General features: G+C 40.0%; 2 protein-coding genes across 3 annotated transcripts in view; one reads left to right on the plus strand and one right to left on the minus strand.

Moving 5' to 3' along the window:
- Positions 1–6,359, plus strand: part of B4GALT6 (beta-1,4-galactosyltransferase 6) — a 55,252-nt gene extending 48,893 nt beyond the window's left edge. The window contains exons 7-9 of one of the 2 annotated variants that reach the window (XM_081149561.1): positions 3,273–3,395; positions 3,670–3,771; positions 4,280–6,359. In XM_081149561.1, coding sequence (XP_081005687.1) covers positions 3,273–3,395; positions 3,670–3,771; positions 4,280–4,427 — 373 coding nt within the window. In that variant the 3' untranslated portion in view covers positions 4,428–6,359. The remainder of the gene's footprint in view (positions 1–3,272; positions 3,396–3,669; positions 3,772–4,279) is intronic. The other variant, XM_081149562.1, reaches the window with a different exon arrangement.
- Positions 6,360–19,146: 12,787 nt separating this feature from the next.
- TTR (transthyretin) lies at positions 19,147–25,637 on the minus strand. Its single transcript, XM_081150038.1, has 4 exons — positions 25,311–25,637; positions 24,042–24,172; positions 22,103–22,238; positions 19,147–19,411 (listed from the first exon to the last, which is right to left on the minus strand). The coding sequence occupies exons 1-4, from the start codon at positions 25,377–25,379 to the stop codon at positions 19,304–19,306; spliced, it is 444 nt and encodes a 147-aa protein (XP_081006164.1). The 5' UTR covers positions 25,380–25,637; the 3' UTR covers positions 19,147–19,303.
- Positions 25,638–26,046: the final 409 nt, after the last annotated feature.

Raw genomic sequence — 26,046 nt, forward strand, 5'->3', positions numbered from 1 at the left:
TTGGAGATACCTTGAAATGTCAACAGTTATTGGAGCTGTGGCAGTAACTTATTTTTTTAAATTACAGTTTACATTCAGTATTATTTTGTATTAGTTTCAGGTGTACAGCATAGTGGTTAGACAGTCATATACTTTACTAAGTACTCCCCCTCATATTTCCAGTACCCACCTGGTACCATACATAGTTATTACAATATTATTGGCTATATTTCCTATGCTATACTTTGCATCCCATGACTATTTTGTAACTGCCAATTTGTATTTCTTAATTTCTTCAACTTTTTCACCTAGTCCCACAACCCTTCTCTTCTGGCAACCATCGTCTTTTCTCTGTATCTATGAGTCTGTTTTGTTTGTTTGTTTATATTGTTCTTTAAATTCCACATATAAGTGAAATCATATGGTATTCGTCTTTCTTTGATTGACTTATTTCACTTAGTGCAATACCCTCTAAGTCCATCCATGCTGTTGCAAATGGTAAGATTTTGTTCTTTTTATGGCTGAGGAATATTCCATTGTATATATATACCACAGCTTTTTTATTCACTTGTCTATTGACGAGCACTTGGGTTGATTCCATATTTTGGCTGTTGTAAATAATGCTGCAGTGAACATAGGGACGCATATATTCTTTTAAATTAGTGTTTTGGATTTCTTCAGAGATATACCCAGAAGTGGAATCACTGGGTCAAAAGGCAGTTCCATTTTTAATTTTTTGAGAAACCTTCATACTGTTTTCAGTAGTGGCTGCACCAATTTGCATTCCCACGAACAGTGCAGGACGGTTTCCTTTTCCCCACATTCTCGCCAACACTTGTTTGTTGGTTTATTGATGGCAGCCATTCAGACAGGTGTGAGGTGATACCTCATTGTGGTTTTAATTTCCATCTCTCTGATGATTAGTGACATTGAGCATCATTTCATATGTCTATTGGACATCTGTATGCCTTCTTTGGAGAAGTGCCTATTCAAGTCCATTGCCCATTTTTTAATTGGATTGTTTGTTTTTTGGGTGTTGAGTTATATGAATTCTTTATAAATTTTGGATATTAGCCCCTTATCAGATGTATCATTTGGCAAATACATTCTTCCATTCAGTGGGATGCTGTGACAGTAACTTAAATTGATATTAAAGCATGCCCGTCTAATCTAGGAAAGAGATCACAGTTTCCATTGGCTAATGGAAGTGGAGAGGAGGGAAAACAGCCTAGAGCAGGGGAGATGATTCCTATATGACAGTTTTACCTGCTGCCTGACCTACAGAGTAGAGAGAGGCAATGACACAACAGGTGAATCAGCACTAAAACAGAAAAAGAATGCCTTTTCTTGTTGTGCTGGTTGTTGTCATCATTAGAAACCTTTCCCTTAATACTACAGTACCTGAACTCCAAGTCTGGTGTTACCTTGGGAAGGTCATTCAGGTTCAGGATCTGTTTCTCAGCTCTTCTGGAACAATTTTGGTCAGCCGCTAGAGTCAAATTAGATTCAGTGTAATTGATTTTCTCTTAAAAATATCAGAAAGGTCATATAAACTAGGAATTCTAAATTATCTTTTTTTACCTGAAAATATTAATTTCTAATGAATTAAATATTTGTATCTACCAAGACTAATCCTAGGGTTAGTAGGGTATTTTGGAAGTTTGAATAGAAATGAGAATGCTAACTTAGAGAGGTGGTAGCAGGTCGAGGAATGGCTGGGTAGTGCAGACTTCAGCGCTGGACGAAGTCTGATGAAGCACCGTCACCTGGGACACTATGGTTGTCCTTGGGGTACACATGTCACTGTCTTGGGGTACCTTTGACCCAGGGTTGATCCCAGATTGCTTTCTCCTGCAACCCTAGAGTTCCATGCAGGAGCTGCCTGTTCCATCTTCCCAGCTGGCAAATAGCACTTTTCCACTCAGGGAATGAGGCAAGAGTTTCTTCAATAAAAAAAATGAAATCTGCTTCCTTTCTCTGAGGCAACGGTGCTATAGTCCTGGCCAAATTTCCTTCAGCTTGATTTTCAGATGCTGTGCATGGTTGTTTTTTTTTGCTGGCCCGCCCCAGTGGCCTAGCCCTTTTAGGGGCTCTAGCACACTACTCCCCAGTAACACATTTGGAGCTGCAAGAATTATTCAAGTCTGCAAGTCTAGGGGTGCTACCTCAATATCAGAAATCCAACCTATATCTAAATGAATAGATTAGTTTGACAAATTCCTTAGATTATGAGTTAGGGAAAGGTAAGGAAAATAAAATCCAAATTTAAAAATATACTCATTTGTCAGAGAAAACAAATAATGTGCGATTTCACTTATCTGTGGAATCTTAAAAAAACCCACACACAAAAACAAATTCATAGATACAGAGAACAGATTGGTGGTTGCTAGAGGTGGGGGCTGAGGGGTGGGTGAAATGGGTGAAGGTAGTCAAAGGTACAGGCTCCCAATTATGAGATAAATAAGTTCTCGGTTGTAATGTACAGCGTGGTGACTATAGTTAGCAATACTCTACTGTATATTTGAAAGTTGCTAAGAGAGTAGATCCTCATCACAAGAAAACAAAGAATTTTCACAAGAAAAAGAATTTTCTAACTCTATAAGGTGATGCTAACTAGACTTATTTTGGCTATTATTTTGCAGTTTAACATAGATCAAATCACTATGTTGTACATCTAAAACTAATGCGATGTTACATGTCAGTTATATCTCAATAAAAAGTCATTTCTCTAAGTATTAGTGCATTAAAAATAAATGTATTTGTAAATATTCATGAGTATTTTGGGACTATAATCAAAAAAGATATAGGAATAGGCACCTTGTCATTTTAAAATTAAATACTAGACTTGTGTTTGCTAATACATATTTATCCTGGTCTATATAATAAATAACGGGTCTATAATTACATTCTATGAATTTAGAAAATTTTATTAGCTTAGCAACATCTAACATTTCATTGACAGCTATTGATGGATTTAATTAAGTTTACTTTGCCATAAAAATAAATAATTTTTGAACACTGGGTTTTGAATATTATAAAGTAAACAATACTAAATATTAAATTTCAGTTACCACAAGTGTTTTATATAACACATTTAGATGTACTTGTTTCATTAGAATATAAAAATGTTTCTTGGGGTACTTTGCATTTCCCAAAATATGTTTTAATCAACATAATTATTTATTTGGAAAACTGGTATATTTGGCAAGGCACATAAAAGACTGAAAACTTGATTTCATGTTGCAAACTGTTCTGATTTTATTTTTAGGATGCTCTGTTCTGCTTTTTTTTAGTCTTCCATATAAGGAGTTTTTTGGTGGTGTAAGTGGACTAACAGTGGAGCAATTTAGAAAGATCAATGGTTTTCCTAATGCCTTCTGGGGATGGGGAGGAGAAGATGATGACCTTTGGAATAGGTATGTTGAGGTACAAATTGCTTAATAACAGAATTTCTATAAATTTTCTTTCTATTAAGTAACTTATACTTTGCTATCCCAAGGAAAGATTCTTTCAGATGGAAAATTTTGAGATTCCTATATCCTACTTTGTGTTTCTCTTTTTTTTCACTGGAGGACCTTCTGAAATTATTGATAACACATACATTAGAGCATTTTAAATTGAACTCACATAATCAATGTTTATGTCAGATTTTACTTCTTTATATTTTCATTTCCATGTATTGTATTGTAGAGTTCACTATGCTGGATATAATGTGACAAGACCAGAGGGAGACTTGGGGAAATACAAATCTATTCCTCATCATCATCGAGGTGAAGTCCAGTTTTTAGGACGGTAAGTTTAATATCATCTTCAGAGACCATGTTTCCAAAATTATATAATGTATGAAGGATTTAAAATACACATTGCAACCAAAAAAAATATTCTGAAGGGAATTTTCTGTCGATACCATTTTTTATAGAAGTGAAGCATTTTTGTGCTTGTTTTGAAGAGATCTACATATATCTGCACACACGTGTATATTTATCTTATATTAAAAAGCCCAGTTAACTATTTATATAAAAAGTGTTTTCTTAGCAAAAAACATAATACATTTTATTTCTTAAGGATGTCTAAGTCATAAGGGTGCAGAATAATTTTTTCAGGTGGCATTTTAAGATCCATAGAAATGCTAATTTAGAACAATGGTTTAGAGAGTTTTTTTTAATTATGTTTGAGAACCAAAAATCATAAAGAGCAGTAGGTGCTTTAATTTATAAGAATGACCTTGAGCATATTCCCCATCAATTTTTGTTTTTGAACATGTTTCTGTTACTTTTCGTTTATTTCTCCAACGCTATAGGTATAAATTGCTAAGGTATTCAAAAGAGCGCCAGTACATCGATGGGTTGAACAATTTAATATATATGCCCAAAATACTGGTTGATAGGTTGTATACAAATATATCTGTAAACCTCATGCCAGAGTTAGCTCCAATCAAAGACTATTAGAGAAGTTGCTCTCATGGCGAGAGAGACCACAGTGCTGATCATAAACTTAGAGCGCGCTCTTAAGGGAGGCCGTGAATGGAGGCGTCAGAGTGCGGTGTGTGGAAGAGCCGGCGGCCTCGGTGATGGCAGCGTTGTCTGCAGCCAGCCTCTTCCTCCCGCCCTCTCCTCCGACACCCCCGTAGCGAGCACTGCGGAGACCAGATGCCCTTGCTTCAGACTGGAGTTAAGAGTGCCCTGCAAAGAAAAAATTTTTATACGGAAATCTATAATTTAATTCAAGAGAATGCTTTATTTCCATTGAAACATATTTTGTACATATGTGATGTAAATCAATGTGTTTAAATTGTTGAAAAATAAGATGTGTTACAGTTTTGCATGTAATTGCTTATGCCTTTATTGGACTTTTATAGACATTTTTTATTTGCATGGAAAAAACAATGTAAATTTATGAAACTAAACAAAGGTTAACCCTTGTGTGAAATGAAGGAACTGTCAATAATTGACAGCCAACTAATACAGTAAACTGTTATACTAGTTTTGAGCTTTAGACCTTCAGCCTTCTGTGTGGAAGTCACAGCTTTCTTAGGGTCCTAAAGGGTAAGAAGAAATGGCTTAAACAGCTTTTCTTCCTACCAGGATTACCTATATTTTTCCTTGCTTGTAATCTCATCAGATTTTGCTAAATCACAACCATAATGTTTATGCATATTGCATGAGTATTACCAAGAAAATCTTAAAAGTTGTGATGTGAAATGATATCAAGGACCTCCTTATGTTAAATGTCTTTCATGTACCTCTGGTGTGTCAGGGATTTTGTGCCTCAAAAAATGTTCCCAGTGTTGTGTGTGTTTGTACACTGGTTTTTGTTTGTTTGTTTTGGTTATAGTGAAACACACTTTTATTATTTCCAGTTCAGAAGAGCCAAAAATTTTTTTTATTTAAAAACAATCAAAACAATTTTTTAAAAGAATGAGTTATATGGAAAACCCAATAGTACTTATAATATACAAATGAATTATACTATTAGATAAGAAATTAAATGTTCTATTTTTATGAAGATAAATGCTTAGTAGATAAAAAGAAATTTTAAGTTCAATTCTCAGACTCATAGAATTCAGTTTTGGAAGGGATTCTTTTTAATGTTGCCCAATTTCATTCAAACTATTTTTTTTTCACTTTTAAGGAATCACATCTCTGGTGTTAATTATTAAAATTTCCTCACTAAAAGCATAACTTAATAGAATTATATTATAATACATAATCAGTTGTTTAAATGCGTTGATATTATAAGGCACTTCTTAGTAAACAGGTCTTACTACCTGACATCAAGTTTATTGCTTTATCTTGAATTTGGATGAAGTTTTTATGGCAAAACCAAACAATATTTTTGCTTTGAAAGTTATCAATTATTTTTAACCAAAGATTCTTTAGAACATCTTAAAGTATTTTCACAAATTTAGAACAAAAAAATGTCTCTCTCTATAGTGAATCTTTAACAACAGTAAAGATCAATAAAAATCTGTGTTTGAGAGATGTTTGGATAACATTTGCCTCATAGACTGTTCACCTAAAATAGAAATATGGTTATATATCTCAGGTGGTAAGTTTAACTTTTGAAGTTGGCATTTTCTGTGGCAATATTGGTAGCACAAATGACCAGTAACCAAATCACAAAATAATTGAAATCTTAGTACTTTGAGAAAACTGATAGCTCCCTGTTATGATACCAAACAGAATTGTTCCACATTTTTTTCTTAGAAATATTTCCAAAATATTTGTCTCTAATTTTTTTTGCTTGTACTGAAAATAATGAAAAATCAAACCTTCTGAAAAGTAAAATTGTCTTTAATTTGTCTATTTGTTGATTTTCTGTCTCTCATAGTCAATGTAGTTTTTAATTCACTGAAATGAAAGAAAGTAATTTGGGAAAGTTACCATTCGTTGATCACTGACATGATAGTTGGGGCATAGGAGCATAATTAATACATAAAATAATTAAATTATAAAATATTTTAGTTGTGGGGAAAATTAGGGCTGTTTCTGGATCTTATTAGGAAAACATCTTTTCCACATTTTGGAATCTTTTCATTTTGATATACATTTTACAATTTCAAGAGAACTCAGTTCTAGTATCTGCCTTATTTTGGGGGATTAAGTCTAATAATGATTTTTGTTTTAGGAGTGGGCCATGAATATTTTGTGTGTTTTTTTTCAGTTTTGAATATGGTGTATCATTGTGTGAAAATCTTATTAGTTTGCTTTTTGTCTTTTGTTTTTGTTTTGCTTTTTAACTGCAGACTTAAAATTGATTTTTGCCTATAGTGACTTATAGGTTTCAGTAAAAGTGACAGTTTTGCCCAATTATCTTTATTGTGTGAAAATAAATCTGTTCCACAAAACTAAAAAATATATTGTAAATGCAAAGTATCTTTTTATAGGTTTGTTTGGTGGATGTATTAGTGAACATGTATTCTTAACTCCTCCGTCAGGTGCAATGCTAAAAAAGATAGTCATTTAAATCTTTGCCAAAAGCTAGGGTTTAATAAATATTTTTTCATCTAAATTTAAATTTCTGTTTATATTTTGTGAAAAAGTGTTCAGTAAGAAAACCTTGCTTACAATATTATATAAGTACAAAATTACATATTAAAAACTTGCTTATACTCCTTTCCCAGGTAAGAGATTGATATCCATTTTAAAACAAAATGTAAAAATATGCAATACAATAGTCTCCCTCTTTTGGAGGCTCCCTATGAGTGAAAGCAGATTTGTGTCATTTTATTTGGTGTTTGCTTGTCTTTGTTCTATTTCTTTATGTATTTTTTTTTCCAGACAAATATTAGCACTCTAGGTTTATTGCTTTGTATTTGTAAGTATGCCAATTGAGAGAACTAAGATGGCCATAGCGGTGTTTATCAGGAAGAGAAAGTGTACTTAAGATAAAATTAGTTTATTTATTAAGATCTGAAAGGCTTTTACATAAATGCACTGAAATAAAGGCTAGTAATTTCTTGTATTCTCATTTTTTTTTTTTTGCTTCTCATGGAAATGTTTGTACTTTTTTATCATTGTCTTTTATGAAATATAATGTTCTAAAGACTTTGTGTGATGGTGTAATTATTTTCTGTAGGGGACATTTTTGGGGTTATCTGGGTTTTTCATTGTTGTTGTGCTTATGTAGTCCACATAAAAATGTCACGCCAAAAGACAGGCGAGGAACTGTGCTGTGTGTGGCCTCTCGATGTTCATGCGGTGGCTGTGACATGCACTGTAACTCTGCAGGATGTTACCATGGGGGGAGGACTGGGGAAATGGTACAGGGAACTTGTATTATTTCTTACAACAGCACAGGAGTCTACAGTACTTCAAACTGAAACATTTAATTTAAAAAGAGGCCAAGAGTCCCGTAGGAAAGAAGATCAACTCTACTTACAATAAGAGACATAGAGATTAAAATTCCATAGAAGTACCAATTCTGACTTATCAGATGAGCAAAACCCCTGAAATGTTCCCGCCGCTCCTGGTGAGGCTGTGCAGCCCCACGTGCTCTCATACGCACGATGCAAAGCCACAGCCTCTGCCGAGGGGAATTGGTTGAGCAACAGCCAACAAAATTGCTAGAGCATTTGTGCTTTGTCCCAGAAATCATAGGCTTCTGCCCTAAAGACGCATCTCTACAGATCTGAAACAACATATGTACATGTTTATTCATGGAGGCGTTATTTAGAGTAGCAAAAAAAAAGGAAGCACCCGAGTATCTATCTGGGGGAGCTGGTTGAACAGGCTCTGGTCACCCACACTCTGGAGCCCTCTGCAGCCAAATAGAGGCATGAGTCCCATGCTCTGATTTGTATTGGTTTCCAGGCTAATGGTGTCCTGTGGGAAAAATAGGGTTCACACACTGTATAAAGTACTGCTTTTTGTGAATGAAAAAAGGGGAAATAAAAAATGTGTGTCTTTGTTTCTTTTTTACGAAAGAGAGACTAGCGGGACAAACCAGAAACGAATGCAGATAGGGAATCTGTGGTGGGGAGGTGGCAGTCGTTAGGAACTGGAACCACGTCAATGTTTTTATATAACCAAAAAATTAAAATTAAAAAATGAACCCTAATATTGATTTTAAACAGAACAAATCTTTAAGTTATTTGGACAAAAAAGAACCAATACTTAGTGAGTTCTTCATCAACTAATGATTAACGTTAGCAAGTAGAAAGAAAACTATTTGGTCACTATTCTTGATGAATTATATAAATGTCACTAAATTTGTGTGTGCATGTTTTTACTGTGCTCTTTTTTTTTTTTACACAGTATTGCTAATGTGGGGAAGGTAATAACCACCCTTTCATGGCAGCCCTGCCCATGGTCCCTTCCCAGAGAACCTGCCTTACCCACGCCTCGGAGGAGTCCCCCACACCCTAGCTTTCTTGGCCACAGCTCGCTGGACAAGGGGTTGACCAGAGAGCACAACAATGGGCAAACAAAGCCAACCAGGTTCTCAGCAATTTGAAGGGACCCAGGGGCTGAGGGAGTTAATTTTGGGGGGAGAGCCAAACCCAAATTTCCTTCCTTACGGCTAAGTGAGCAGAGAAGCTGGTCTGCAAAGAGAATGAGAGGACTCACGTTGGGATTCAAGCAGCCCAGAGACAGAAAAATGTTATTCAGTTCCTGATGGCTTTCCAGACCCAGTCCCTGGTGAGGCCCTGCTGTGTCCCTGACATTTGTGTTCTGTGAGATGTAGGAATCCTTAAATGAATCCCTTGTCATTCAAGTGAGCTGGACTGCGTATGTAATCTTAGGTCAAATGACCCCTAGTTGAGACACTCCGTTTCTCTTTTAGAAAGGTTTTTGACCTCATTAAAATCAATTTTGATTATGTCAATCAAAGTTACAATCTATTTATAATCAAGCATGTTCAAGCATACATAAAAGTAGCCCGACTGGGGTGAGATGTCCTTGAGGACAGAACCATTTCTTTTTCATCTTTAGCTGGAACTTTTTTTTTAGTTTTTAAAAATTTCTGGTGCATGTTCTGTTTTTTAGGGTTTTTTTTCTTAATTTTATTTTTGTTTAAAATATTACAGATGTCCCTTTTTCTCCCCAATGACCCGTTCCACCCCGTCCCATCCCCCTCCCCAGTCCCTCTTCCCACCATTGTCCGTGTCCTTGGATTGTGCATATTTGCATATAAATTCTTTGGTTACTCTCTCCCCCTCCACCCACCCTCCCTCCTCCATCCCTCTAACATTAGTCAGTCTGATCTATGCTTAGCTGGCCACTCTTAATGGGAGTTCAAGTATTTGTTAAGTGAAGCTTTTTCCAGTTTTAACTCTTAGAGTGTGGGTTCTGTTTTTTAAAAATTGCTTTTCTCTTGAGACAATAGAATGTAGAATCTCAGGGGATACAGTTTCAGTTTGAGTTGGATTTGAGGATCTAAGGGTACTCTGGAACAATTTCCCAGAGGTCTGGCCCTTTTCATTCCCTGTCTAGGAAGTCCTGAGAAGCTGATTCAGGGGCTGTTCAGGGTTCAGGAACTGTTAAAAATGCACAGTACTCTCAGCTAGTGGGTCTCGGTGCCAACTGACGTGAGAATCCCACTTGGACCACACCTCCAGACAACTGATTTCATTGGTCGGGGTTGGGGCCCGGGCATAGGTAGTCTTCAAAATGTTTCCAGCCGACTTTGAAATGAAGCTAAGACGAAAAACCATGGCAGTAGATAGTCCCTGCACCACTCACGTGGCCTTGCAGCTGATGCAGACTGAGGGGACTTTTCAAACAGATGGAGATCTTGGTCCAGGCCTGATTATTTGAGATCATGGTTCTCAAAGCATGTTGGGCCAGTAGGAGCAGTATCTCCAGGGCACTGGTTAGAAATGTCAATTCTCAGCCCTGGCCAGTCTGACCATATCAGAAACCCTAGGTGCGGCCCTTGATCTCTTTCCACAAGCCTTCCGGGTGACTGCTGGTACTAAAGTTTGGAAACCACTGCTTGAGGCCAAAACAGGCTCAGACGGAACCTGCAGAGTTTGCCTTGGTGCATGCCTCTCGCCCTCCCCTTGTTGGCTCATTAATTGTTGCTTCAGAGGAAAAGGTGAACACTTAATCAATTATCCTGACAAGATTTAAAAAAAAAAAAAAAAAATTCCTTATTACATGAACCAAGCACTTTCTAAGCTCTTTCCATGTAATACCTTATTATTGGTCCTCACAACTATCGGAAGGAGTGAAAGTAAGGATCCATTGAGAAGCTACAGGAGCCCAGCCAGGCATGGCTCAGCGGCTGAGCATCCACCTAGGATCCAGGAGATTGGGGTTCGATTCCGGGTCGGGGCACATGCCCGGGGTGTGGGCTCGATCCCCAGTAGGGGGCCTGCAGGAGGCAGCCGATCAATGACTCTCATCATTGATGTTTCTCTCTCTCTCTCTCTCCCTTCCTCTCTCTGAAATCAATAAAGATATATTTTAAAAAAACCAAAAAAGCCACAGGAAAGAAGTTCAATGGGAAAAGAGAAAAAGCCAAATGCTATAGCGCTGCCCACTCAAGATAAACCAGGAAACGAGTGATTACGGAAAAAGGACCAGAGGAGACATTTTATAATCCCTAGAAATTTACAGGTCTTATAAAAACTTTTCTAGAAACGAATTCCTGACTTTAATCTCAACGAAGCTCAACAATTTATTAACGTTTAAAAAATGAACAACAAACTTTGTCCTAAAGAATGCAGTTTGAAAGGTTTTTGCTGCTTGTAAGTTGCAAAGAGCGCGGTGTTGCTTTTAGACTGTGCTTTTGTAAGGAAATAAAAGCTAGCCAATGGCTTATTAGTATACATTGGAGAACATAATTGAGTACTTTTTAAATAACAGTTTTGAGTAGCTTATCTAAAAACGTCTTTTAAAAATCATTTCCTGGGCCCTGGCTGAGTAGCTCAGAGCGTTGCCCCAATACGCCAAGGTTTCGTGTTCGATCTCTGTCTGGGCAGACAGGAGAATCAGCCAGTGAGTAAGTGAAACAACACTTGGGGTTTCTTTCTCTCTCCCTCTCTCTCTCAAAATCAATCAGTTTCAAAAATAATTTCCTGGATGTAAATGTTTTTACTCTAGGCCTCAAAGCTAAAGTATTGTGATTACCAAGTCCATTGGGAGAACAGATTGAATAAAAATCATGAAACCACAGGACTTTGGAATAGGAATGGAACTTTAAGATTAGCTAGTTCCTTTCCTTTCCATTTATTTTATTAGATATTAATTAAAACAAAAAAATATAAATGGAATTTTGCACCCCTCCCCTGGAAATTGTAACAGCCTTTAGGTTCCCCTTATTCAACCTACCTCAGCCACAAGGCGGCTCTGGAGAACATCGGTCAAATCAGATCATATCATTACCTTCTTTACCATCACTAGCTTCCTCATGACCCATGGATTCTTTAACTTCTTAGTATAACCCTTCAATCTTCTGTCTCTCAGTATGAAATATCCTAGTCATGAACTAAAATCGCTTTCCTTTCTCTGAATATTTAATGTTCTCTCATCTTTGTCTCCCTGTAATTCAGTCTCCTCTCCAGGAATGGCTTTTTCCTATTTATTTGCCTGGTGCCTCCTACTTAGCTCTAAGGGCAAGCTCAGTTGCCCCTCCTCTATGAGGCCTCCAGGCCCCCAGGAATCAGAGCTTTTTTTTTTAAATTATGCTACCATAGAATTTAAAATATTTTAATGGTAATCCTCCCTTCCTTCCTGTTTCTCCCTCCTTTCCCCTCCCTTCCCCTTCCCTCCTCTTTTTTCTTTCATGTCTGTCTCCAATGCTGAGAACATTTCCTTGAAAAGAGACCCCCACGTCTTAATTCATTCTTATAGCTCCAGCACCTGGTACAGAGTAGGTGCTCAACCAATGTGTGTAGAATAAAACGAATATATGTATGCTATCGTGGAATGAATAACTCTCCCCCAAAGATGTCCATGTGATAATTCCCAGAACCTGTGCAAGGAACTTTGCAAATGTGACTAAATTAAGGATCTTGAGATGGAGAAATCCTGGGTTGAGTGACCCCATGTGATACTGCATTCTTCAGGAGGCACCACATTTTTATCTCACCGTGAAAGAGAATCCTGGGTTTCCCTCTGATTGGGCCATTATAGATGCCCTAAGCTACCCATGGCAAAGATGATGAGATTTCACTGATTGATTTAGACCAATGGGCTCTTTACTCCCCTCCTTCTGGAGCTCGGGGTGAGAGCATTTTCATTGCCACTCAGTATAAGAGGAATGAATGGAAAGGATGCTGGCAGTGTGGCTACGATATTCATTATAGAGCTGTCATGGATTTTACTGTATGTTTGCCTCTAGAACCCCAGGCAAGAAGGGCCTTGACTACTGGCAAAGTCCCAACTTCCTATATAGGGACCCCCACTCCCTGTGTAGGACCAGACCCCCAGCAGTGCGGGCCCCAGGCAGGGCTCCCACCCCAAGCTGCTGCTCTGTGGGGAGGCCTGGGATAGCAGAGGATCTCTGCCCTTCAAGACGCTGAAGCAAAACCCACTCTAGGCTTTAGTTGTCGTTCTGAATGACAGGACTCTTTTGTTCTTTTGGCCCTGGCCCTAGGCAGAAGGACATTTTAAATAGACTTTCTATTTTTAAACATCTTCAGTGACTAAGGTCTTGAAATCAATCCAAAGATGCAGAAGTTGGCACTCAATATTTGGACTAGGGTTATTCTCTGGAGCTGGGAGTCTTCAGTGTTTCTCAACAAATTGGCCCATTTCTTGTATATTGGTAGGTCATGGTGCCATTTCTCACGTGTCTGTATAAGGGGAAAACACCCTGGTAAAAACTCAAGGGGCTTGTAAAGGCTCAGATGAGAACGATTTGCCTACCCAGAGCCAAGCCTTTCATCCATCTGTTGAGAAAGCATTTATTGAGCTCTACTGTGTGCTAGACACTGTCTTCCAGATACTTGGAAATCTATTCCAATATATTTTCCAAGTGCACTTTCCCAGGGAAGGCTGTTGAGTAGGAGTTCATTCAGCTCAGCAGTCTTCATCGAGGCGGCTGCCCGGGCCTCTCATACCAGCCTCAGGGGTCTCTCCCTAAGCCCACCACTGCATTTCCACATCATGTCTTAGACCCAGTTTCACAGCCTTTGGCCTCCTGGGGAGGGACTTTAGGGGCAGCGACAGCAGGTGGGTGACTGCTAAGCCGAGGGAAGCACCACATCACAAGTGTTTGTTTACGCAGGCAGCCTGCGACCGCGCTCTCCTTGCTGACAGTGGTTCCCGAACAGCCCTCCGGCGTCTGCGCTGATTGCCAAAGATGAATTACCATCTGCCTCTGCTCCGAATTAACTGGGGCAGTTCTAACCCACTGAGAACGGAGAGCTGGGAAAGTGGAATTGATTCTAAGCTTATTTCCATTTTGAAAGGCAGTAAGAAGTAACGGTGCTAGGGGAGGGCGGTGTTCTGTGAACCGAAGGAAAAGCAAGGCCTTGGCTGTAAAACTGAGGCTTGGGGTGAGAAATAAAAATTCCTAGCAGGAGCTACCTCTGTAGATGGAATACAGTTTAAGGCATAAAGGCCCCAGATGTCGTTGTTTGACAGGTGCCATCCAAATACTAAGAAGTATTTTAGTATTAGTGAGTTTCATTTTCTGCTCCTGTATGTACACACAATGCGGCCTTCCAGGGTACGACATTGACAACTGGGTTGAGTGCTTCAAGCTCAGCATTGCTGCAATTGAGCACGCCATCCCCAGCATCTCTGACACTGAGTCTCCTCTTCTGTCCGTATTCCTGAGCTCAGTTACTGCCGCATCCGTTCAGTCTACTAGCCAGGATGCATGCCTGAGACTCCATGGCCACCTCTACTCCCTCCCACCCCACAACAGAGCTACCACTGCTCCCTCCTGATTTCTACTTTAGATTCCTCTGTAGACACTGGGGAGGGAAAGGGGTGAAGAAGCAGCTCCTGACATCTGGGAATTGGCCGCGGTGTTGTACAAGCCCGCCTGTGACACACTGCACTGGACACAACCGCCTCACAGAACATCAGTATCAACTAGGCCGCTCTGCGACCAGAGCAAAGTAAGACGAAAACAAAATCACTGCGAAACCCACAAAATACCAAATCTCCCCTCTCACTCAAAGGAGTAACTGCTTCTACTTTACTGATTACAGTTTTATCTCTGCTCTGGTTGGCCCTCCCTACAGATAAACCATTGGGACACTCAATCATAGAATTGTCCCCACTTTCTGATAGCATCCAATCCAGGGGGAAGTCCCACTTCCTTAGACTCTCCCCCAAATTACCCAACCAAAGCTCAAATCCTATAATAGATTCTTTCTAACACTCTGTTAGTGAGAGTGTTGTGTGCTCCCTCTGGCTGGGATGAGTAATAAATCCCACCTGTTCGACGACATGGATGTGTTCCTGCAGGATTTCAGCTACAGAGTACTGACACTATTCTCGTCTCCTGATTTCTGGTTGAACCTTGTTTTTTATCATCACCAGCCTATAATGCTGCAACAACACTCTGTGTGGGTTTCCAGCTTCCAGGGTTCTTCCTCTCTGATTCCTCTGTCTCATTGCTGGGTATCGCCTTGTGAGCTGTCCACTGTCCCTCAGGCTGCCTCCTTGCTCTGACCTGTGTCCTCTAGCAATACTGACCACATGCTCATGTCCATGCCTTCCTTTCCCACCACGGCAATTTCTATGACTCCATTCATCCATGATCTCTTCTCTGACACTTTCCCTCTTGTCCTCTGGCAGCACCAATCCCCAACCATTCCCTGCTAGGCTCCCAAAGCACAGCACAGGGCTCCGAGGAGGGAGAGGAGCGGAAAGCTAGAGATATGAATACATTTAGAGGAATGTACAAAGTGAGCACACCATTCCTATTCGAAGTTTATATCTGAAATGATGAGAGAGAAAAAGGTGACCATGTGAAGTGATGAGTAACCACAGGTCAGAGCAAGGAGGCCAGCCTGATGGACAGTGAACAGTTCACGAGGCGATATCTGGCAATGCTATGGTGGTGGTAATCTTTTCACAATATATATGTAATCAAATCATCATGTTTTATACCTTAAACTTACACAATATTATATGTCAATTGTATCTCAACAAAACTGGGGAAAATATTAATCCTGTCTAAAAATACCTTCACAGCAACATCTAGACTTGTGTTTGACCATGGGTACCATGGCCCAGCCAAGTTGACAAATAACATTAATCATCACAGTTCTTCTCCCCACATTTATCCATTATAGGGTGAAACTTTCAGCCATACCCTTATTCCTGAGGTCACTGGGAAATTGATAAAACATGATGAAGATCCCTCTAGCTTTAGGGAAGTAAGTGAAGCCTAGGTTTCTGATTAGTGTGAAAGACCATGAATGAGATTAATTAACATATTTATCTTTTGGGCAAAGAGAGTAGGGCTGACTGGAGGCCACCAAAGTTGATAGTTTTATTGGCAGGATTTTCTTATTTGCATTCATCACTACTTCAAGGCTTTTAGCGAGCAGTTTCTCACTGTCTAAATTAATTGGGGAACCAAGGACTACTGTGACAAATCTGTTTATCTTCTGCCTGTCAGGGCTTTCCAGAGCTTTCTGCATGGCTTTGAGCAAATACTTAACTTTCTGTATCTCAGCTTTCTTTTCCCCCCAAAGCTTCCAAATCCCAGCATTCAGTGATTCTATAGCCTGAACCTAACGTACCCATCTAAAATCCCCACCCCGCCCCATGAGTTTTCGACTCTCTGCTTCTTACAACCTAGTTCCCACCCTCTTGTGTGCAATTATCACACTAACCTCCACCAAGGTATCTTGGCTGATGTGGTTTTCTACAACTTAACTATTCCTCCCTCTGTCACATCTACTTTTCAAATACAACTTGCAATATCTTAAATATACACAGAGCTTTTATAAATCAATACTAAATAAAGGAAGCCCCTGTACAATATGGCTAAATGATGCGGACGTGTAGTTCACAAAAGAGATTCAAATGGTCAATAAATATAAGACAATGTTCAGTGTCACTAAGTACAAAAAAGGAATAAAAATAAATACTGAATGTAAATCTGACTTTCAGAATGGCAAAGATGTCAATGAATACAAGCCCAGGATAAAACATGGAAGACTCCCTTAGGAGGCTATATTAGTTTCCCTGGGGTGAGTAACAAAGTACCACAAGTCAGGCGGCTTAAAATAACAAACTTGTTGTCTCACCATTCTGGAAATTAGAAGTTCAAAATCAAGGTGTCAACAGGGCCACACTCCCTCTGAAACTTGTAGGGGAGAATCCTTCTGTCAGTCTCGATGTTCTTGGCTCGTAGCTGCATCACTCTACTCTTTGCTTCTGTCTTCTCATGGTGTTCTCCCTGCATGTCTGTGTCTGCATTTTCCCCTTCTGAAGACACCAGTCGTAATGGGGTAGAGCCCACCCTAATGACCTCATGCTTACTAATTACATCTGCTAAGTCTATTTCCAAATAATGTCACAATCACAGGTGCTTGGACTTCAACATATCTTTTTAGGGAATACAATTCAACCCATAACAGTGGCCGTGAAAGGGCATAAGCCAAGATACTAACACATAATGACAAAGAACAAAGGAGAAAAGGATCATTTCAGTGGAAGCAGCATGGACAGAGAACTATCAGGGACCAGACAACACATTCCATTTTATGCCAAGATGCTACTACATAGTTTCCAGAGGGTAGATGAAATTCAGAAAGGAAGGAGGAGGCCAGGTATTAAACTAGAAGTCAAACTGAGTTGATTTCCATGAACAAGATTACCTTTGCTGATAGCAACAGGAAGTGGGGGTTGGAAAGTTAAATTCAGTTCTGATATATGTATAAATGGAAGTTTCATATTTTCAAACTCCTTGGGTAATGAAAATCCATAGCTATTTAATAGCAGCCAAATGGAAAAATAGCATTTTATAAGCAGGCAGGTCAGAGACCAATATAATTACTGTAGGTATTAGATTAAATCTTGTGAAATTGCCAATATTTGATCATTTAATTTACAAAAATGGCAACTTGGTACTCATTATCTCAACATATATGGAGGAAAGACTTGATAACCTCATTCAACAGAATCAGAGGCATTGATTTTACTACGTATATTTGTGGGAAAGCTCAGTACATGTTAAAAAGTCTAAACCTACATTCCACTCTTTTGAAATGTCTTTCTCCCTCTCTACATCCAGCTAGAGCATGGCAAGACTTTAGATTTGAACTTGGAGGAAAATGGAAAAGTTGTTTTGTTTATGTATGTTTAGGCCTAAGCCTTGGGCCTGACCCAGGTTTTCCTGCAGCATCCTGATTAGAGGTTATGCACAAGAAATAATGGGGGATGACCATTGACAAGGTTCCCATCAATGGATCCATATTGCTATACAACAAATTCACAGCTCTAACAGGTAGTTGGTAAAACCCCCTTCACTCCAGGCTCATTTCCCACCATTCCCAACCCTGCTGTGGCAGAGATGGTTAGTGTCTTTTTTCCAGAATATAGGGTTGTTTTGAGAAGTGACTCCCAGCCAGGAACCACATTACTAAGTGCATCTAAAATAAGACCATGTAAGTATTTCTGGTCAGTGAAATGCACTGGGAATCACGTGTGACACTTCAGCAAGAGGGTGCTAATACTGTCTTTCTTCCTCCGGTTTGCTGACTGGGTGACTAATTTCCTGCAGTATCCTGCTTGGAGATTATGCAAAAATTCAAATCCCTTCAAGCCACGAACTAAATCAAACTGGGGCCCTGAATCACCATTTGGAGGAAAGCCACTCTGAGGGTCACCAGACCAAGAACTTCTGCTTGGACTTGGCCTGAGTGAGAAAAGAACTTTGTTTTTGTTGAGCCGCAGTGATATGGGGCTGTTCGTTACAGTATCACTACTTCCCCCACCTTAATCTCCCCTACTCTTCAACATTCTGAATCTCTATCTGTTGCCTCAACTTACCAAGTTGTTTCTCTTGGCTCAGCCTTGTACTCTCTGCTCTCTCTACCTAGAACATATTCTTGCTTTTCTACTTGATAAACCACCAGGATTCAGATTAAGCGACATTTATTTTGAGTCCTCTGGCTTCTCCAACCAGTTTGCTACTATTCCTTTTCCTGCCTTTGCTGTGCCTTGTGCCACAGACTGTCAAATCCCATTGACCCAGCTACCCTCTCAAAAGAATGTGAGCTCTTTGAACGCAAGCACTTGAGCTTACTCTTCATGTTCAGAGCACCTAAAATAGCGCTCAGCATATAGTTGTCTCTCAATACATGAATATTGGATTTGCCTAAGTGAATGGGGGTTGTGAGGGTTCTCTGATTATATCCCTCAGTCAGCTGACTAGGAGAAGGAGCACAGCTGGTCTGAACGGGATCAGAGGGCTTGAGTCACTGCAGGTCTGTCCTGGTGGAGCTGTGCTATTCTTGAAATCAAGAAAACACTTAAAGGGAATGCACAGAGTGAAAAAGTAGGCCCTTAGAGTTTGTCTTTTGCTACTCACTGAAAGCTAAAGGAAAAGAAAGCTTTCTCATTTTCAGAATGTGTGATTTCAATGGCGGCAGTCCATGTTGTGTACGTGCTTAGCTGGAAGGACTATGGAAACTTAGATATCTCTCAGAGCTCGGCTGGAGACGTTTTTGAGTTCCTTTGTTTCTCTGTAAAATTTGGAATATTTTCCAGAGTACAATAAGGGAATAAAAAATACAAATTCAAATGAAATGAGAAGTGCTTTAATAAGAATGTTTTATTGCCTCTGCCTGAGTGTCTAATATAGCTTATAAAGTGAAAATACTGCTTTAATAAAAATGGAATGCTATTGGTTACACGAAATCCTGTTTCTCCTCCTTCAAATCGACCGAAGTAGGGGTCCCTCATTCTTTGGGGCTGCTGACGAGGGCTGTGGTGGAGTAAGAGTAGGGGCTGAGCAGAGCAGCAATGGTGTACTGGCGTTGGCCAGAGTCGTTCGCTGTGAACACCACCTACGAGAGAACATAGATAGGATCCATTTCTAACAGAGCCCAACAACCAGAATCATGGACAGAGAGATCACTGGAAATCCACTGTCAAAAAATAAAAAATCATGTTTGTTATTTTGTTTTTTGGAACAGAACAAAAGGCAAAAATCCAAATATGCTGGCAAGCTGACCAGTGGAGCCTTGTGCAGTCCTTAGAACAAGAATTCTTCTCTACTCCCTATCTGATAAGGTCTTATTTGTTATTGTTGTTGTTGCTGAAAATTCATGCTGAAAATCAGGTGGCCTTAGTCTGACTGAGGGAAATCACAGAGAGTCTAAATGCTCTTGTTGATTTCTTTGGTTTTAGAAAAAGGAGGGGAGAATGCAGAGACCCGAATTTAGTGATCTGAAGTCTTAGAATGGTTTCTGCCAATCGCACTGCAGACTTAAGGGAGCTAGAGTGTCAGAGCTGGAAGGAAACCTTCTCATTTTACAGATAAGAAAACCAGAGCTCTGAATCAGAATGCTTGCTCCAAGTTCACACAGTGACAGGACCAGACTAGAGGTTAAGGATTCTGTGTCCAAACCCAGAGACTTTTCTCCAATTATTCCTTTGCATTTTCTACCAGGAACATCAAGTGTATTTTATATATGTAACAAGCAATGAAATATGAAGTAAAAGCTTTATAGGGTTCTATTTACAATACCAGCAGAGTGTGGAAGAGCATGATGGAATTCAGAAATACACACATGTACTGGAGTTCATTTAAGCTTTCTAATTGGGCAAGTTGTTAATCAAAGTATTGTTCCAGTTAGTCATGTACTTCAGGCAAATCTAGTAGAGCTTCTGAGATGCAGGTGCTGGTATAGTTAGATGCCTGGACTGAGGCAAATAGGGTGACATTGGCCTCCGTTCCCATTTAATTCTTCCTAAAAATTGTAACTGACATAATCTGTGCTCAAAATTCCATGAAACGGAGAGGACAAATAGCTTCAAGGGAAATTCCTAACTTCCTCTGTCTACTATGGCCACCTGGGTCACTGGCCAAGAAGGAGGTGACTAGTGCTGAAGGATAGCAATGTTCTGGGAGGTCCTTATCAGAAGAAGCTGGCAGGCTGAGCTCACCATGCATCCACCAGTCACCAAAGTGAGGCAGTGGGGCTCAGGCTTGCCTACTTTCACTCTCTCATTCCCCATATCCATTCAGGATCCAAGTTGGCTCATGCCTGCCTAATACGTTCCTAGGGCAGAGATGTGTTTTCTCTTCGAATCTCTAGCATCTAGCAGAGTGCTCAACACATAGGTTTTTGTTTATAAAATGTTTGTTGAATGAATACTAAAAGAGTGAAGAGTGGTCTAATGAATAGGAGCAACGTCACGGGTAGTACAAAATCTTCTCAGATCATCTCATCAGGCTGAGATCTAGGGCAGACAAGGGTATCAGGGAGGCTGATCCAGTGCTCTAGGTGGGGCCTGAGACTCTAGGGGCACGTGCTTTTTGGTGGGCACCGTTTAAACCCTGCACCCGACTGCATCCAGGCTCCGTATCTTGCTGCCTGGCTGAGAATAGCCAGAGACATGCTTCTTGGTAGATGGGACTACCTTTGTGATTTGTGGGCCCTAGGAGTCAAATAAGCCCCTACAGTTTCCCTGGCAACACTGTCTACTAAAAGAACCGTTTTATGTCTTTTGAAAGTCCCATCCATGACTAAGCCAGAGAGAATGGTTCCCTTTCACGCCAAGCTATTTTTGGTGCAATTAGTTGATCTTTAACTCTGAACAACATGTGTGGATTCTATTTCCATGACAGACATCTGTTTTAAATGACTTAAGGAATTACAGACAAGGGGGAGGCAGAGAGATTGGGCCCATGTATAACTTTGAGGTTCTTAGTACCTCATAAGTAGAGGAATAGAGTGTGCGCCAAGGGTTAGAAATGTGGCATTATTATTATTAGCTTGGTTTCTCATAGGAAAAAAGCTGAGGCATGCCTGAGTCTAAATTCAGCCTGGGCCCTATTGGTAAATATTGCCATTTCTCCCCTTACTAGCCCTGTGACCTTTGACAAGTTAATTAACTTCCCCGAGCCTTGTTTTCTTCATCTGTACAATGGGCATAAAATTAGGACTGACTCCAATGGGTTGTTTGTGAAGATTAAATAGGTTAAATGTAGAAAACACAACAGTGTCGGGCATGTGATATATGCTTGATAACTGTTATCTATTCTGTTGCCATTATTATTTTGAATTCATTGTCTCTATATGCATTGCCTCAAAACACTTATCCAAACCTCTGGCTTCCAGATGTTTTGGAACGAAGAATTTTTTAGATTTTTAGAAGAGTAAAATAATACATCTATCTTTTGTTTCATAACATTCTAAGTGGCTCTGGACGGCTGCCTAATAATTTAACATATTAATATTGCTTCAGCAAACAAATATTTATACTCAGTAGAATAAATGAAGACTATAAGAGCATTATGTAAGTTCAGGCCATGTCCCTGAGTGAGTTTTCACCAAACTCAGCAAGAAAATTTTCTTTTCAGTTTTGTGGGTTTCTGATTGTAGAAATGAGAAAGGGAACCTGTGCTAGTTCAATGACGTTTTTTATGGTATGCATTTCCATGGTACACAGAGTGTAAAATGTGCATTTCCTGGGATTAAAAACAACAACAAAATAACAGTAAAAAACATCTCAAGGGTCTGTACACTCACCTCTGCATACTCATGGAACGGGGAAATGCCAAGTGCCTTCCAGTAGGATTTGGTGTCTAATTCCACTTTGTATATCCCTTCTACAAATTTATCACTAGTCGTTAGCCCATGGAGCTCTCCAAATTCACTGGTTTTCCTAAAAGGTGAAAGGTCTAGGTTAAGTTAGGGATTAAAGGCAAGGTGACACCACACAGACACACAAACACACAGACACACACACACACACTCACACACACACACGAGCAGTTTGTGTATGTGAATATGTATTTTCTCAACCAGGTCAGGATAGTGAAAATTCTACTAAATGCCTGAAATTAACTGACAGGAAATTTGTCAGTTAATTTCCAAAAAAATGTTTCACCCCAAAAGCTCATTATAGGTATTTTTCTCTTAGGAGAACAAGATAGAGGTATAATGTTTCACTTCAAAAAGAGTCATCACGATTCAGGGTTGGTGTTTGGGTAAAGCTTCATAACAACCCCTGGAAGTGGCCCTAAGTCACTCTGACTCCTGTTCCCCATGGCACCAGGGTTTATCCGTGTCGTAAGGGATCTTTCTGAGGTGGTATCATTTGTACACACAGTGGGAACCCCAAAATACAATGAAAAACCCGTATCTGACTCTTCCATCATTTATATATTTAGTTTCTTTGATAACTCTTTGCCAATAAAAATACTAGGCAACTCCTTTTTTAAGTTTAAAAAAAAAAAATTAGGCAACTTCTATTTTCATATAAGTAGCAACTCAATAGCTGTTGTTTGAGATTGCTCTCCAACAGACTGCAAAAACTAAGACAGATGAAATAGAAGTTATCTTTATTGACTCTGACCATTGCCTTCCACCTTTCTGTTTTTCCAGGAAGTAAATATTTAATTTCCTTTTTTTGTTTTGTCATAAGAAAAAAGATTCACATGGACATCTGAATATTTTTGGTATCCATTCTGTCTCTTAGTTGAAATATTCTCTTAGCTACTTTCCACACTTTGCTTGGCATTTCTATAAATGTAAATGAATTAAGAAATAAAAACTCAGTTGGAACCACACCAAAGAAAATGGTCTTCCCAATGATGGGTGAAGAATCATAATGTGGTCCTTGGGATTCAATTAAAACCCACAGAAACTTTCCTCCCAGGAGATGGAAACATTTAGCAGTGTTACTTTCTGCTGAGGGTTCCTTTCTTTCAATTAGTTGGTTTAGGTTCACTACTACGCATTTTCTTTGAAATTCTTGCCAGTGGAGGTGGAAAAACTCCCTAAAAATTGTGAAGTGGTCAATGAGGGTGAGAAGTCATTTTTCTGTGACTGTGCTTTGTGTTTTGTGCCTTTCTCTCCTGTGCCCTTTCTTGTTGAGCAGGACAGCCCCCAGATTTGCAGAGTAGATGCTCCACAAGGCTTTGCTAGAGGAAAGCCCTGGATTCTGGATGATCCAAAGAAATTACCAGCAGGTGCCTGGTCAACACTGCCCCTCAATTCCTTTCTTTATTAATAAATGAACACACATTGTATAGCTTCCCTCAAATCCTAGGACAAAGACTCAGCTTGAGAGTTATGCCAGGGTGCCATGGAATCTCCTGAAATTCCATAAGCATTTTTGCATGTGTGTGTATATGTGTATTTTTCTGGGCACGGAGTCCACAGTTTTCATCACCTCCTTGAAGTGGTCTGTGACCCAAAAGGGTGGTGAACCACTGCTGGAGTAGAAGAGGTGCCGGCTCCTTCCTCTCTCCTCCGTGTGCCCTAAATGGGCTCAGGTTCCTCCTGCTCCCAGCTGAGCAAAGCAAGGGGAGGGCATCCTTCTCAGGGCCCCCTTGACCTCTACTCAAATTTTCAATCTATTTGTAGATTCTTCAGCAAATGATGTGGGCCCCCTCTCCAACATGTGGCAGGCGAACGGGAAGATAAACCGAAGGCCCACATCTGGGTTTGTCGGGCAGCTTACCCAGAGGCGAACGGCTCCCAGGTCCCATCGGCAGCCTTTTTGAAGACTTTCACGGCCACGTTGACAGCAGGGCTGCCTCGGACGGCATCTAGGACCTTGACCATCAGAGGACACTTGGATTCCCCAGTGCCCTGGGCATGGAGACAAGTGAGAAGTCAACAAATCTGGTCAGAATGAATGAGTCTGTTCTTCGTGGTGTTAGAAATCTGGAACAAGGCTGGCAGAACATACTAATCCCATTTCCAGCAATGCAAGTGTTGACAGTTAATGAGCTTCCCTTACTCAGTAAAACACAGACATGATTGTTTCCAAAGCAAGAATGGTTTCTGCCTCCAGACACACTGCAATCAAGGGGGCGGGTGTATAATGAATTTTAGGGGAGCAAATAGGCCCTCTGAGCACAGTTGCTTTGTTAAGCCTCACCATTTGAGTGGAATTATTGAAAAGATGTAATGTGCCATCGAACCAAGTAGTTCTTCCTAAGAGCATTTCAGTCAGTTGTTGCTGAAGTAAATCCCTCTTATTAGTTTTTGCAGATTAATGTCAGGCTATCTCATGATCCATTTTTACAGTATTGGGTAGTTCTTCTAGAGGACTTAAGAATTACATATCTGCCCAGCCGGGTGTGGCTCAGCGGTTGAGCATCGGCCTAGGATCCAGGCAATCGGGGTTCGATTCCATGTCAGGGCACATGCCCAAGTTGCGGGCTTGATCCCCAGTTGGGGGTGTGCAGGAGGCAGCCGATCGGTGACTCTCTCATCACTGATGTTTCTATCTCTCTCCCCCCCTCTCCTTTCCTCTCTCTGAAATCAATAAAGATATATTTAAAAAAAAAAAAAAAAAAAGAATTACATACCTGACTAGAACTTTGTCTCCATGCCTTTCAAAGATCAATCAAAAAATAGTTTGATTAACTAAAAGGGAATAAACTTTATAAGAGGACGTGTTTCTAAAAATTCAGTGTTAATAGTTTCATGCATACCTTATCTTTATTTCTACCATCTCCCTGGAGAAACTGAAGCACCAAGCATTGCAACCTCAACGAACCAGAGCAATAGAGGAGAGAGCCCAGAATCCAACCCCCAGTTCGGTGAGCTCTGCACAACTTCATTCTTTTTGAAGTTTGAATCAATAATGTTTAAAAATAGATTCTGGGTACCCATGCCTTAGCAACAAAAGCAGGTTGGCAAAGCTGGAGGAAGCCGCTTCTCCTTCATCTAGCACACACAGGAAATGTACGAAAGGGACTGCACAGGCTCAAACACTCACCGCAGGGCCGGCCTCAGACACAAGCACCAGCGCAGCGAGGCCGAGGAGCAGCGGGCGCAGAGAAGCCATCCTGCCGAGAGCCGGGAGCTCGCGCCGCACCGCCGCCTGGGGCTTTTATACTTGCTTCTCCCACCCCAGCGGCTGATCCCTGCCAACCGGACTCCAAACCTGCTGATTCTGATTATTGACTTAGTCAACAAAGGGAAAATGAGTAACCCACTCAAATATGAACCTTGCCTGGAGAGATTAGAGCCTCAGAACACAACCATGAAATATTCCGAACGAGTCAGTTGACCAGCTGGATGACCGAAAACAAAACAACCAAAACAAAACAAAAATATTCTGCTCCCTCCTTGGCCAAATGCAGTGACATTCTTGGAATTTTTTTCTCCTTTACCAATTTCTATGCACCTTTTTCATTTTTTACACATTTTATCTTTCATTTTAGACGACAGATGCAAGTTGTAATAATTTATTTTACATTGACATTTGCTGCACAGGCTTAAGTATAGTGCATTAGTATATGTGCACTTGGTATATGTCCACAACTCAGCAAGAAAAAAATCCTTGGCAGTGCTTACATTTTAAAAAGTCTAATGTTTTAGCCAAATTAAGTTACTTGGAATTTTTTTTTTTTAGTTAGCAATTTCTCCACAATTTTGTTGTTCTTCCCAGACAAGGTTCATGTCAACCTCAAGAATAATGACACGTTTCAAACTGGCACTGATGAGCCTGA

Source organism: Miniopterus schreibersii (assembly GCF_964146895.1).
Source record: "Miniopterus schreibersii genome assembly, chromosome: 10".
Classification (NCBI taxonomy): Eukaryota; Metazoa; Chordata; class Mammalia; order Chiroptera; family Miniopteridae; genus Miniopterus; species Miniopterus schreibersii.

Coding starts and splice junctions, on each gene's coding strand:
- TTR (XM_081150038.1), bottom strand. CDS start 25,379: ATGGCTTCTCTGCGCCCGCTGCTCCTCGGCCTCGCTGCGCTGGTGCTT. Junction 22,239..24,041: donor TGGGAGCCGTTCGCCTCTGG/GTAAGCTGCCCG, acceptor TTCACCTTTTAG/GAAAACCAGTGAATTTGGAG. Junction 19,412..22,102: donor CGTTCCATGAGTATGCAGAG/GTGAGTGTACAG, acceptor GTTCTCTCGTAG/GTGGTGTTCACAGCGAACGA.